Source organism: Oenanthe melanoleuca, chromosome 3, assembly GCF_029582105.1.
Source record: "Oenanthe melanoleuca isolate GR-GAL-2019-014 chromosome 3, OMel1.0, whole genome shotgun sequence".
Lineage (NCBI taxonomy): Eukaryota > Metazoa > Chordata > Aves > Passeriformes > Muscicapidae > Oenanthe > Oenanthe melanoleuca.
This window is the reverse complement of record NC_079336.1, coordinates 66,241,006-66,254,590: the sequence shown is the minus strand read 5'-3', so window position 1 is coordinate 66,254,590 and position 13,585 is coordinate 66,241,006. Positions and strand designations below refer to the sequence as shown.

At 37.4% G+C, this 13,585-nt stretch overlaps 1 protein-coding gene across 1 annotated transcript in view; it reads left to right on the top strand.

Annotated features, from left to right (window-relative positions):
- ACTN2 (actinin alpha 2) overlaps positions 1–13,585 on the top strand; it is a 67,525-nt gene that overhangs the window by 22,131 nt on the left and 31,809 nt on the right. The window contains exons 2-6 of the mRNA XM_056487398.1: positions 982–1,096; positions 2,362–2,481; positions 8,387–8,473; positions 9,535–9,622; positions 11,685–11,763. Coding sequence (XP_056343373.1) covers positions 982–1,096; positions 2,362–2,481; positions 8,387–8,473; positions 9,535–9,622; positions 11,685–11,763 — 489 coding nt within the window. The remainder of the gene's footprint in view (positions 1–981; positions 1,097–2,361; positions 2,482–8,386; positions 8,474–9,534; positions 9,623–11,684; positions 11,764–13,585) is intronic.

Genomic DNA, 13,585 nt, shown 5'->3' with positions numbered 1-13,585 from the left:
AATTCTTCATATTAACTGAGTCAAACCCAAAGTAGTCACAATGTTATTTTTTAACAAAAAGTTGCATTTTAAAGATTAGACCATTTGGGAAAATTCATGTTTTCTTAAGGTATCAAATCTGTCTAGAATTTGCAGAATTCAGTTCCAGGGAAGATGTCTTAATCTACTGGCCTTCCTTATTCTGTTTCTGAGAGATCAGAAATCTAATAGTCTAAAGAAACAGACAAGAATAAAGAAGGCCAAAAGCAATTTCTTATTTACAACTGGGATATATCTTGGCTATTTAAACTATTTGAATTAAATGTTTTTAAAACTGGAAATTTGATGTAGCAAAAAAAGAGACATTCCAAATATCTGTCAATTTTAAGAAGCTGAAGTCTAACGTATTAAAAATGTTTAGTAACAATGACTTTGTTATATAACTAAAGACCTGCTAAAATACCTAGTAAATACAAACTTGTTTTATGTATCTTATCAGACACTGAAAAGCCAGGACAATTTTTCAGAGGCTAAGAAAAGTAATGGATATTTAAAACCAGACTAATTTAACTACTAAGGTATTATAGTAGCCCGTGTTTTGACTTCATTCATACAAAAGTTAACATGTATATGACCTCTGCAATGGAATTAGTTCTGCTTTTCACCTCTACAAGTAAAAGCAGACTTAGTTACTTGCTATGGACACAAAAATATTCGTGGTTGCTTTTGTGATAATTTTTCCCCTGCAGACTTAGGTATCTGCATTTGTGTCCAGGTTTTGCCTTTATGCAAAGGTCTTCTGTCTGGAGATGCATCTGCAAGTGGAATCTAGCACAAACTTGAACATCTGGGATAAGAATTTTGTATTTGGCAACATGTATAGGATGGATGGGAACTGGACATCCAAATCTCTGACACAGTGTTTACTTAGATGCTCAGCAATTGTTTGGAAAACACTTTGTTGATAAGTTTTTCTTTTTTTTTTTTTAATTGCTATTACAGACGTTTACAGCCTGGTGCAATTCCCACCTCAGGAAAGCAGGAACACAGATTGAGAACATTGAGGAGGACTTCAGAAATGGCCTCAAACTGATGCTCCTCTTGGAAGTTATCTCAGGTTAGCTAAAATAAAGTTTTCTTTGTATTTACAGCACACTAACTGAACCACTCTTAAAGGAACAGCAATTGTTAATGATTCCAAATAGTAAACACAAACTTTAAGTAGACTGAAAAGTGAGAGATGAAACACTGTAAAGCAAAAAGGAGGAGAAAAGAAGCTCTGCTTTTTGGTTTGTGCTTGTGTTCCAGGGTATCACAGTACATCAGGGTATAACTGACATCACAGTGTTGTTGGACAAATCAAAAACATTGTGGACCTTGTCTTACCCCTAGCACTTAAAAAGTCTTTACACTTAGGTTAAAATTTCATTTTATTCTGCTTTTAGCATAAACATTTTGCTTTGCTTTTAATGATTTTATTGGATGTACCAACGCTTTCAAAAGTGAGTGCCTAAAGCGCACCTAAATCAATATTTAGTCACAAATAAAAGGTCTCATTTTTCAAAAGAGTGGAACATCCAAGAACTTTTGCTAACTGATGTAAACTCACTATGTCCCTTTTATGTTATGAATTACACAGAGGGACAGTCTCCAAGGTAAAATCAGAAGGCTCCTTAATGGAAAGGAAATATCTCAAGCTACAAACACACATTTGAGACCTTTGAGATTTTTGCTGGAGATTTCAGTGTGGAAAGAAATTCCTCAAATGATTATTCTTCATGAAATGGAGAATCTTTTTAGAAAATATTATTCTTTGTGATAATTTGAAAAAATAAATAAATGTGTTCAAACACATTAGCCCTATGCTCTGGAATGAGCTGCTGTGCTGTGCTGGATGAGGTTGTTAAAAGCCATTCTTCTTGGTGAGATGTTCAAGGATGCTGTGGCTGATCTGCTGGATAGAATCCAGCCTCTCTTTACAGTCGGGCAGATAAGGATGATGAGCTCTGAAAACATTCTGCTTTAATATTCAGCTACTGTAACAATAAGACGTAAGACAATAACAATGTACTGTAAGACAATAGCAAAGAACCAAAAGTGGAGTAGGAGGAAGTACACACATCTTCCAGATATTTAGGGCAAACAAAAATTTTACTCTGGTTTTAATGCTATATCAGAAAGATCAAATTCACATACTTGAACATTTGAATTTTTTTTCAGGGTTTGGTTCAAACCTCTTTGGCATTCTTTCAGAAAAGCACCTATTAAAATAATTGTTGACTTTTAGACAGTGTTAGGGCACATCCACTCTATTTCTAATCACTTATATGTCTGTAGAAAGGTGTATATAAGAATAAACACATTAAATTTGTTGTTCTGCAGGGGAAAGGCTACCGAAACCAGACAGAGGGAAGATGCGCTTCCATAAAATTGCTAATGTCAACAAAGCTCTGGATTACATCGCCAGCAAAGGAGTGAAACTTGTGTCCATTGGTGCAGAAGGTATGTGTCAGATCTTGACAGTGCACCTTACTCAGGTCACTACAGAGCAGTCTGGTGGAGACCCTTGGCCACATTATGGGCACTGTTCTCTACACGTGGGCGCCTCAAAAATCCTTTAATGTTGATTGCTGGACTGTATCTGTGAAAGGACAAGAGGTGGAAATTTTAGGATGCCTGAAGAGGGATAGGGGTATAAATGAGCACTAAGCTTAGTCTGTCTCCAAGGTTGAACTGAATTGTCTGTGTTTCAGTAGGTGTTCAGATAATGATTTATTTTCTTACAGAGCGTTTTGGTTTTTCCATACATTATTAAAAGTAAGGAACTCCTTTAGAAACCAGGTTGGATTCTAGGGTGTGCTTTATACAGTCTGGCATCTTTAGGAGATATTATTCAGGCAAAACAAAGGCTGATATCACTGCTGAGTGGCTGGAAGCTACTCCCACTTTATTTTCTGCAGCTGTGTTTCTAAAATTCAGATGTAGAGTTAAGGGAGTGATCAAAAGAAACTGTAGTAGCTGGGGAGAGCGAAGAAAGTGGAGTGGGACGCTATTTACTAAAGTAATTGCTTTTTTATTGTTCTGCTGTTCAGGTAGTACTAATATGTGGTTGGCTAGCTAGATTCTGATAGATGTAAACTGAGCTAAAGAAGGCAGACTGTCACTGTAAGTGAACCTATGCCTCACTAGGAGGTTCAACTAATAAAAATGACAAATGTGTATGTAGAACTTGTTGCTCCATGAAGCTATTAGCATAATGATTTCCATAGCCATTGCCGTACCAAGTGGCTAGCCAAACTATGTGTGCCATACCATGTGGCTAGCATGATATCCAACTATTTTTGATTCCATAGCCTCAATGATGTGTTTTCTGTGCCTTTCCTCCTCACTCTAACATGTCCTTAGAGCAAAATTTTGTCTGTAACCTCATTATGATTATAAGCATTCCTATATTCTACTGACTCTTTTAGGCCTTTTTAGATTGATTTATGAGCCTCTTCTTACAGTTTCCAGATTCCCACAGGCTTATATGTATCCTTATTCTGGCTTCCAAGCCTTGATCCCAGGAGCTTACTGCAATTGTGGATGGAACAGGAGATTTATTATGTGGGATAAGGGTATCTGTAGAAATAATGGAGAGATCTGTCAGTGGTCATTTGTTCTACCATGGTTTAACCTAGCCCACTTGGTTCCTCAAGTATTGTTCACCAAATGTGTTCAGTTTCTAGGTCTAGAACTCAAAAATCCCAAGAAATATGCTCCAGGGGCAGAGCATTTTTTTGAATTTGCTCTTTATTTATTTGAGACTGAACTGTGTGGATCACCTGAGTCCAAATCCATACCATCTGTCTCTAGGCACATAACAGAGACCTTCTTTGGGGAATGTATCATCAGTAAGGAGAAATGGGCAATCCTTTAGGCACTTCAGATCTCAGAAAACTTCTACTGCATTTGAGAGGTGCTTGGCTCCCTCCATCAGCTGTACAGACTGCTGGGGCACCTTTGCTCAATTAAATGAAGTGGGATGAAAAAATATGCTGCTACCTTAAACCTCTGCAGTAAGGCTCTTCTGAGAGCGACATGGCATTGAATGAACAGCAGAGGGTACTGAAGAGACAATTTATGTGTGGAAATGAAGATTAAGAATGCAGATGCCTGTTTGATAGCTAGTGAAGAAATGCTGAGATTACAGAGCATGGAACAAATGAAAGGTAGTTTCTGTCATGTCGCACAGGAGACTCTGAGGCTTCCTAACCAAAACCAGAGTGTAGCAAAAGGAGTACGTTGTGGGACAGAATGATTGTTCTCACTGATCACCGTTTGCACAAGGCTGGAGTACTTAAATCAGGATACATCAGCTCATATCTGCTCCTGAAAGGAGCAAGCCAGCCCTTTGCATTCCCATCTCTCTTATTTTGCCCCGCTTATTGCTGGTCACTACTGCCAGGGTACTCAGGCTGGGGAACAGCACTTGAGCACTTTCTGAAGGCAAAGCATCTGGGATAGCTCAGATCAGACATTGAAAACATCTAAACTAACCTTGCTGTTCTTCTTAGCAGCAACTGGCATGAGTTCAGATGTCCTGTGATTTAGGTGCTCCATGATAATTCCCTTTGGGAAGGTGGCAGGAAAAAGAGCAATAACCTCTTCCAGCTGTTCAGGCTCTTGCTGCAAATTGACTGTCCATGCATCCAGTATTTATTGTTGCATGTAACAGCAGGCCATACCTAGTAACCCAAGAGATTAAGGTGATGGTTTTAGTTACTATTCCCTGTTTCTAAAATTCTCAATCTGTAAAATTGATATATTAAAAGAAAAAAGAATTAGTTATCATTTAAAAAAAACTAAATTCTTCGATGGAGGCACGGGAGAAAAATTCACAGCTACTGTGATAGCTTAGGTGCAGAGAGGAACCTGTCATTGTAAGACATGACACTATGTCGGGTATGGCCTGATGCCCACGTTAGATTACATCCATGTGGGCAGGGGCAGATAGATTCACGTGCCTTCCCCTCCCACTCTAAACAGCCTGAACACAAAGCCAGCTCTGGCACAAGCGTGCTTAGTGCCCTGTTAAGTTTACTGCATCCCTTCTACTAAATTTGTTACCCAAGGCGCAGCATTGTGCTGATGCAGCAATGCAGTATCACTTCTGACTGGGTATGGTTTCACAGTGTGGGACCTCTGGCACCAGTGTGTGCTTAAAGAGTCCCTGTGCCCCCTGGAACTGCATTCTTGCTCCCACACTTCACAGCCCTGCCCTCTCACTTGGGCTGACAACTGGTGCTGTGGTTCTGCTGGAGACTGGATCAGCAATCTGATCTGTTTTTAAAACACACTCCACTTCTTTGTTTTTTCTTTACTTGCATTTTTTCAGCATTGTTGACCTGGCAGTCATTGTAGTAGGTTGGAGTGAATGCCAGCAAGGAGGCAGAGCAGAGTCTTCTTAAGTTTGTTTTGTTGTCAGTCTTCAACCCCTTAACTCTCTGCCCTGTGTGTGAGCACGGGACACGTGGGCTTGCCTGGACCCATCTGTTTGGGCATGCTCTGAGTTACATGGATGCTTGGAATACTTTTTAATTTCCAAAGCATGAAAGTTTTGTATCTAAATCTGCTGAGGATCATGTTCCATTATCTGACACACTGAATGGTGAAGAGCACGTAGGCTCAAGGGGGACAACTGGCATTTAAAATGGGGCCACAAAATGATGATTCCTGTGTGACATTGGTGCAAAAATAAAATTAGTATTTCTAAGGGTCCAGGGATATTCTTTGGATTCATCATTATTGTTCTAAGACTAACTTCTCTGGGCTGTCTGTGGAGACAGCTGTTCACTTTTAATTGTGATGCTGAGCAGGAGCCAAATTTATCTACTCTGACCTGTCTTGTCAAAGAATCTCACTCTCCACTAGTCATGAAATGAGACTACAGAGTCAAGAAGCTAAAAGAAAAAACTGTGAAAGTAATTCTTATGAACCATTCACAGTCCAGGACTTAGAAGTTTTCCTTTAAGTTTTAAAAAAATGCAGTAACTCCATTTGCAAGGTACTTGCATCCTGAATGAAATCAAGTAGATATGAAGAACCACAAAAGACAAGTATCCTGTTGATTGGAAATACTTCTTTTTGCTTTTCTGGGAAGTATAAAGACCAAATGATCTGTGAAACTGCTACAAGAAAGTTAGAATAAAAAATTAATAAATAAAATGAAAGCAGAATTTTTAAAAAGGGATTAAAATCTTTGAGAAATTGCTTTGCTTCACTTTTTCCCTAGACAGTTTTTACTGTTTCCCCTTCATTTTCTCTTCTCTTCTTTTCTGTCCTCATCCCCAGAAAGCTGTAGCTTTGTGTATATGAGGGGTAGGAGTTATATTCCAGCCAGAGCAAACAGGCAGTGTGAAAAAATTAATGAAGTCTTCTATTGACCTGTAAAAGAAAATTATATGAATGAATCAATGCCTTTTTGTCACTGATACTTTTCAATATTTTAGCAACTTTGTTATTCTTCCTTGTCTTGTATAGGAATCTTTTTTTTGTTGTTGTTTTATGCTAGCGGTTTTATGAGAAACCAAAGCTGGCAAAGCACTTGAAAATTCTCCTGTGGCACAACACAGAAAATTCCCTCTCTTGTTCTTTCATTCTGTATGTGTGTACATATGGATATGTAAATCAAAACAATGATGTAGTGATTATAGAAATCTATTAATTGATTGCCTGACAGTTAGCAATGCCTCCTGAATATTTAAATACATTTCTTTTACATTTGAAGAAATTTGTCTTCACTGTATAGACATAGCAGACATCTGATCAAAATAGTGAAATGACTTGGCTTCCCTCAGGAGGAGGGAAGAAAGAAAAGTAGCTACATGCTCTAATTGCCATTTGGTCTTTTTTTCGTCTAGAAAGGTTTTGTTTTGGGATTTGAGGTCTTCAGGGCCAATAAGTTAGGATGCATGAAAGGCAGACAGAGTGGTGTAAGAAATCTGGAAAATTAGTGCAGGATCCAAAGGGGAAAGTGGGAAAATAGCCATTTATATATAAACTTGAATTATCACACTAAAAAAATAAGTATAGGGTAGTGATGGGTTACATATTTGCCATCACATTTGTTAATTCCATAGGTTCAAATGACAGCTTGTGTCACGTCCTACTGCAATTTAACATGTATCTAAAGTCTCAGAGACAGCAGCTGCCTTTGTTTTGTAAAAGTTGCTTCTGGGTTCAAGCAATTTTAAGTAGCAGAGTGACTGCATTTTCTGCTGGCACCTCTATTGGCATTTGATCTTAAATTGAGGAAATTCCTCCTGCTGCAAGTTCCTCCTGCTCCTTGCCCAGAACACCAGTGGGCCCCCAGGCAGACACAGCTGCTTCACTTTTTGAGGAAGGCTGTAGGTGACTTTTAAGTAGGGGAGCAGCTGGTGCCTTCCTTGCTCCACTGCTCTTTTGCTGTGAGGTGACTGGAAAGTCAGTCTGCAGTCCCATCTCCTGCCTTCCCAATGCTTCACCCTCCTTACAGTCTCAATATGTTTTTCTGAGTCTCTTGACTTACTTTTCAGAATGATTTAACATTGCCACCACACTTAGGTGATCTGGCAGTACATTTTTTGATGTTGAGACATTTAAGTGGTATCACTTAATTACAATGTGGGAGCATTGGATTCTGACCCGGCTTGTGGCAGGGATTCCCATGTTGCCTGTGTTATAGGTAGTCTCAAGCAGTCTTGGAACAAATTGAAACCCCAGAGGTAAATCTCACCCCCATTTATTAAAGATACTTAAATGTGTGTATGCTTCAGAGCTGTGAGGCATTACAGCCTTGTGGCTGTGGTTCTGAACAGCTTGGCAGGAACCTGTAACTCAGTGTCAGGAGGTGCTGTGTCTCTTGAGCTGTTCTTCATGTCTTGTCTGGCTGGCATTAGAGGTAAATTCTCAAACATTTCTAAATAGTATATAAATTCTGATTACTATTTTTTTTAAAAAACAGTACTGTTAATATCCTGTAGTTTCTTAAAAATTGGGGTAAGATTGCAATATTTTTTGGTTCTGTTGTATTTGAAAACAATACTGATACTGTTCAAACTTCCAATATTTCCCTTCATGTTCTCTCTAAAACATCATCCTAAAAGGCAAAGATTTGAAGCTGTTACAACTACCCTGAGAGAAGCCTTTTAGCATGGAAGGACTGAAGTGACCTTAACCTCAGTAACCTTCAGTCCTACTGATAGAGTAGCACAAGCATGAGTTTGTTGAAAAATGAACCCAGGTGAACTCCGCGTGAGTAAAAAATGACAGTAGAAGTATAATTAATTTATTAGTTACAATGTATTATTTATAGAATATATGATTAAACAAGATAAAATTTAAAAAACCTTTTAAATACTACTACTATATCTATTCTTCACTGTAGAAATTGTGGACGGCAATGTGAAAATGACGCTGGGTATGATCTGGACTATCATCCTTCGTTTTGCTATTCAGGATATTTCAGTGGAAGGTAAGAGCAATACAATTATGTTAAATGATTATGAAATTTCTTTAAAGACTTTTTAAATGAATTGTGTATAAGTGAGAGGAGTGTTATAAAAATTTTTTTTTCAGAAAAATGATACTTTAATTCTCTACCTGGTGACAACATTAATTTCTGGAGAGATAATTATCTATTCTCCATATCTTGACAGAGACCTTGAGCCAGCTTTCTAAGTGCAGAAGTTCTGGTCTTGTCTCTCAGCTACAGAGACAGAAACATGACTGTGTTTCTGAGCTGTACTATTTGTGTTTTGATTCTATTTCCAACATACATTTTTAGTCATGTCCATTTGTCACATTCTTTGCAAATAAATATTATTTGATATCCCTCTTCTTTCTTTCTATCACTTTTTTCCCTCACTATTTCAGAATTTGTTTCTTAACTTCTACTTGGTAACTGGCTCCAAAAAGCATGTTGTTACAATACTCTTTAAATCAAGTCTATGCTGTGAATTCTAGAATTCTAGAAACTAATCTCAATTTCCAACAAAAGTAGAATTGTTTCAAGCTCTGCATGTTGTCCTGCCTTCATAATTGGTGGGATGTTAAATGTGGACCTAATGGTTTATGTAATAATTTCTGACCTTTACTTATGCATTCAGATGTCTATAGCATTCAGAAAATAAATGTATTTTTTGGGCACTTAAACCTGCTCATGAGCAAATGAACTGAGGCTATGAGCATATTTCATGTAGGCACCAACACAATCTTTTATGTCTATTTGCATTATATTTTATTTGGTATCTTTCTCCAACATACAGTCTGCTGTCCAAACAACACAATTCCTTCAATTTCTAACATACCAGAACATCTGTGCAGGCTGAGACTCTAATCTTAACTGACCTCTGTATTTTAATGAAATTCCAGTAGTCCATTTATATGAACATCTTTTAGGATTAAATTTTGGTTTATGCCATTCAGTTTCAGGTGATCAACCACATTTAAGATGACAAGAAATTAATTACTTAAGCATTTTAAAAATGTTTCCTTTAATTTTTTTTTTTTTTTACTTCCTTGTGTCTTTTACAGAGACCTCTGCTAAAGAAGGGCTGCTGCTATGGTGTCAAAGGAAAACTGCTCCTTACAGAAATGTGAACATTCAGAATTTCCATCTTAGGTAAACTTTCATTATTTCAAGAGGTAGAAGCAATCTCAAAATTGTTATGTCAAATTTTCCCCACAGTTGTGTAGGTATATATTTGATTTGAGAATTTTGCTCTTCACTGTTAACTAGATCTTTCTCAAATTCTCCTGCTCTATCTTCAGAGTGTTATTTTAGCCTTTAGCATTATTTATATGACTTCTAGAGTTATTATTTAAAAGAAAAAGATCCTGCTATATACAGAAGGACCATATTGCATTTTTAGAGATCCTTTGTATTATGTGGGAATTCCTGAGTGCTGCAGCATAGTGGCAAATGACTGCTTTCAAATGAGAGCCACAGAGAAGTCCTGGAGAAAAGACCAGTGTGTTGAGCATGTGAATATCTTATTAAGATGAATCAGTCTTTACTATTTTGCAATGTACATTACTATAAGGAGATAAAATGCTCTTGGTACATACAAAACAGCAGCACTGTAAACACATTTGTTCACAGAATCAAGCTCATAACCTAAGTTGGAAAATTTAGTGAAGCTCCAGCCTTGTGTTTCTGTGTTTTCATTAAGACTTAGAATGGGAATTCCAGGTCCTATACAGACTGCCTGGTTTGGGGGTTTCACTGGGCTAGTTCCTGAATCTGTGCCACTGGCCTGCCTCATTAGAGTACATGACTTACCATTTGCACTGTTTAACTAGGTGAGCTTCCCTTCCCTGAGACCTTTCTAGTATTTAAAACAAGAGCTCTATTATTTATTATTATCAAGTTATTATTAATTTGAATTAATTCTTAATGTGTAGTACCTAAACCACATTTAGTGACAGAGAAGATACAGTCCATACATGCATCCCAAGATAAGAAAAATTTGTTTGATTTACCTGTATTGGCTTCCAAAAATCTGAAATTTGTTATGTGTTGCTTTCCTGGAATATGCAAATATATATTTAGTAGAACTTTGTATGGATCGATGATATACTGTAAGTTACAGTGTCAGAATCTTAGTGTATATGTGTACATACCCTGGTCTGATACATGATATGGGGAAGCATCTTGAATGGAAGTACCTTGATTTATTTTTGGGTGGATTGGCTCTTACAGTACTGCTTTGAAGTGGGCTGTCCAGATCATTGTATTTCACACCTTTTAGGAAAAAAAATTTTTTTGGTGCTCAGTTTGATTTGGTTTTACATTCTAGATGATTTTTTATTACACAATGTAGGTATATTCTACTCGATTTTGCTACTTTTTTGTTTTTTCAAGATAGTTCTGTTATTTGAAGGACCTACCCAGACATCTCAGTAGTAGGGATTTTAAGAGTACTGCAGTCTTAACCTGCTGAGGCTTACACAATTACTGCACAGGACAAGACCTCAAACCCTTGGTCCCTGTGATTGCTTAAAGTGTTTACATAAAGTATCTTTCAGAATAATTGCTTTTGGCTGAAAGGAACCTCTCAGAATCTTTCCAAAAGTATGTTATTTGTAGCTCCATTCATTTCCTGTTCTTGCCACCAAAGGTAACGAGTCTGAAGTCAGGGTGAAGTGTAAGAACTCAGATAAATATGGGTGAAGTGTTTTAAGTAAGCTGAGCTGATTTATGATTTCTTACTTCTCTGAGCACATGGTTGTGCCAGTAAAATTCTCAGAAATAACTCAGGAAAAGCCAATTGCTTCAGCAAATTCAAGTAATTGCAGGTTTGCTCTCCTTTTATTTTTTCACAAATACACTGAGTGTAGTGGGAAATGATGTGCTTTCATGGATAAAAGTGTACTTGAGCCATTCTAGAACACTGCATGAATTAAGCAATTGAAATCAGGGACGATTGCAAAACTGTAAATTGCCTAGAAAGTATATGAAGTCTGCATTGAGTATACCTTGAGTGTGTATGGACTGGAGAGTAAGGTATTTACTATAGTTAAAGGAGAACAGTAACAGAGCAGCTCAGAGAGAGTTGACAGGACATAAGTACAGAATTTGACAGAATTCCTGCTTTAATTTAAGCCTTGAGCAAGGAACAAACTGTAAAATGCCATGAATTTATTAACTAATTTTTTTTCCATTTTATTTTTTTGTTGTAAAGCTGGAAAGATGGCCTTGGATTATGTGCACTTATCCACAGACACCGACCTGATCTTATTGACTACTCCAAGCTAAATAAGGTCATCAGTCTGGGTGGTACAGCATGCTGTCCTGCAGTGATTTGGCTGGCTTCTGGTTTGCTTAGCATGTTTTCTAAAAGACAGGTTGAGGAGTGCATACTAATTCTGACTGACTTTCTAAGGTCCTTCCCAAAAAACCCTCAATGGCACAAGGGAGAGGGCCTCTTGACTGTCCTGTGTCCTTTCCTTCCCATTACAATAACTTCAGCATTTAATTGCAAATAATCTGGCCCTCAGATTCTGGCAGTGGATGAAGTCTTTACACTGCCCAATATGGATGCTAAATCAAATAAATTGGAATTATCCACTTACCACTGATAGTATTGTTCATCCTGTTTTTATCTGGTGTAAATGACTGTAGATTGCAGACTAGTAAATGACATGACAATTAATCCTAAAATTCATTAGAACAAATGCTACTCTTGCTAATTAGGAATACACAGTAAATTACTAGCCTTACATATTCAGAAAGTATTCACTGATTCTCAGATTATACTTCTATCTATACTTCCAGACAAGTGGAAGCAAAACCAATAACCTTACCTCCTTAGGTAGTACTTCATGGGTATTAAAAACTATTTTATTACAGTCTGCTACTTATGGCAAAATGCATGTTTTCTAAAAGATACCTTGGTTTGAGAGGGAGAAATGAGGAATGAGCAGTAATGTCAGAATTTCTTGGTATCACTGCTGAATGAAAAAAACCTAGAAAGAAGTAGAAAGTTGTTGTTTCACATTAGGTCTCAATACATACATGCTGTTTTCTCCTCTCTAGAATGAATGCTTCTTGAGGTCTCATGTAAACACTAGTGCAACAGAAACCTTAATCATGGTTTTAATCTGTTGTGTGCAACTTTACATTGATGAGAGAGAGTGGTAAAACATCAACTGTGTTTTTCCATTCCATGCCCTTTCATTGCAAATCCATTTACTAGTGGAATCAACTGTTATTAGAAAGTCCTTGGTGAATAAAATAAATAAATGAGCTAAAACTATTTTAAAACTTAGTGTGCTTTATATGTTTATATGTTCAATTTATGCCAGGGCCCCTGAAGTGTGCAGTGATGAAAATTAAATGAACTTAGTACTGAACACATAAAATTTTAATTTAGGCAGCTGTTAAGATAACTTCATATCTGAACCAATGGGCAAAATATTAGCCATCTGTACCAGCTTGTTCTCCAATTCTATATGCAACCTTTCCTACAGATTAACAGAGTAATGGAATGACTGAGCTACCTGTCTCTGTGCACATGTGCTTATTATGCATGGCATGAACAGAAGTGAGTTTGATGGAATCTGTGCTTTGAATAGTGGTACACAGTGCTAAAGAACATCACACTTAACCATCCCATGGATGAGTACTGAGAAAAGGGAACAGAACATAAGCAGGTCTGCTTCAATGTTACTATTTTCCTCTTAGAGGTTTCCAAAATAAGAACAGGTCAGGTTTCAAATTGAGGCTGAGCTGTTTCATGCAAAGCACATGCAGAAAAAAAAAAAATCCTAAAATAGATCTTGCTTTTCTGGCCTGGCTGTGTTTGATTGACTCTTCATTTTGGTTACATTAACAGCTGTCTTGGTGTCTTGTTTCTTATCTCCTGCATGCTGTCCTTTCCTTTTCTCACCAATATGTTTTGTGTGAACTTGTAGCTGGAAAGATGGCCTTGCTTTCAACGCCCTTATCCATAGACACAGGCCTGATCTCCTTGACTATGCCAAGTTAGATGAGGTATTTCTCTAGCTGTAGCAGAGATTTTTAGTTACTGTGGCTTGTAGTTTTGCTTAAAAGCATGGGTGATGGAAATCTCCAATTATTCAG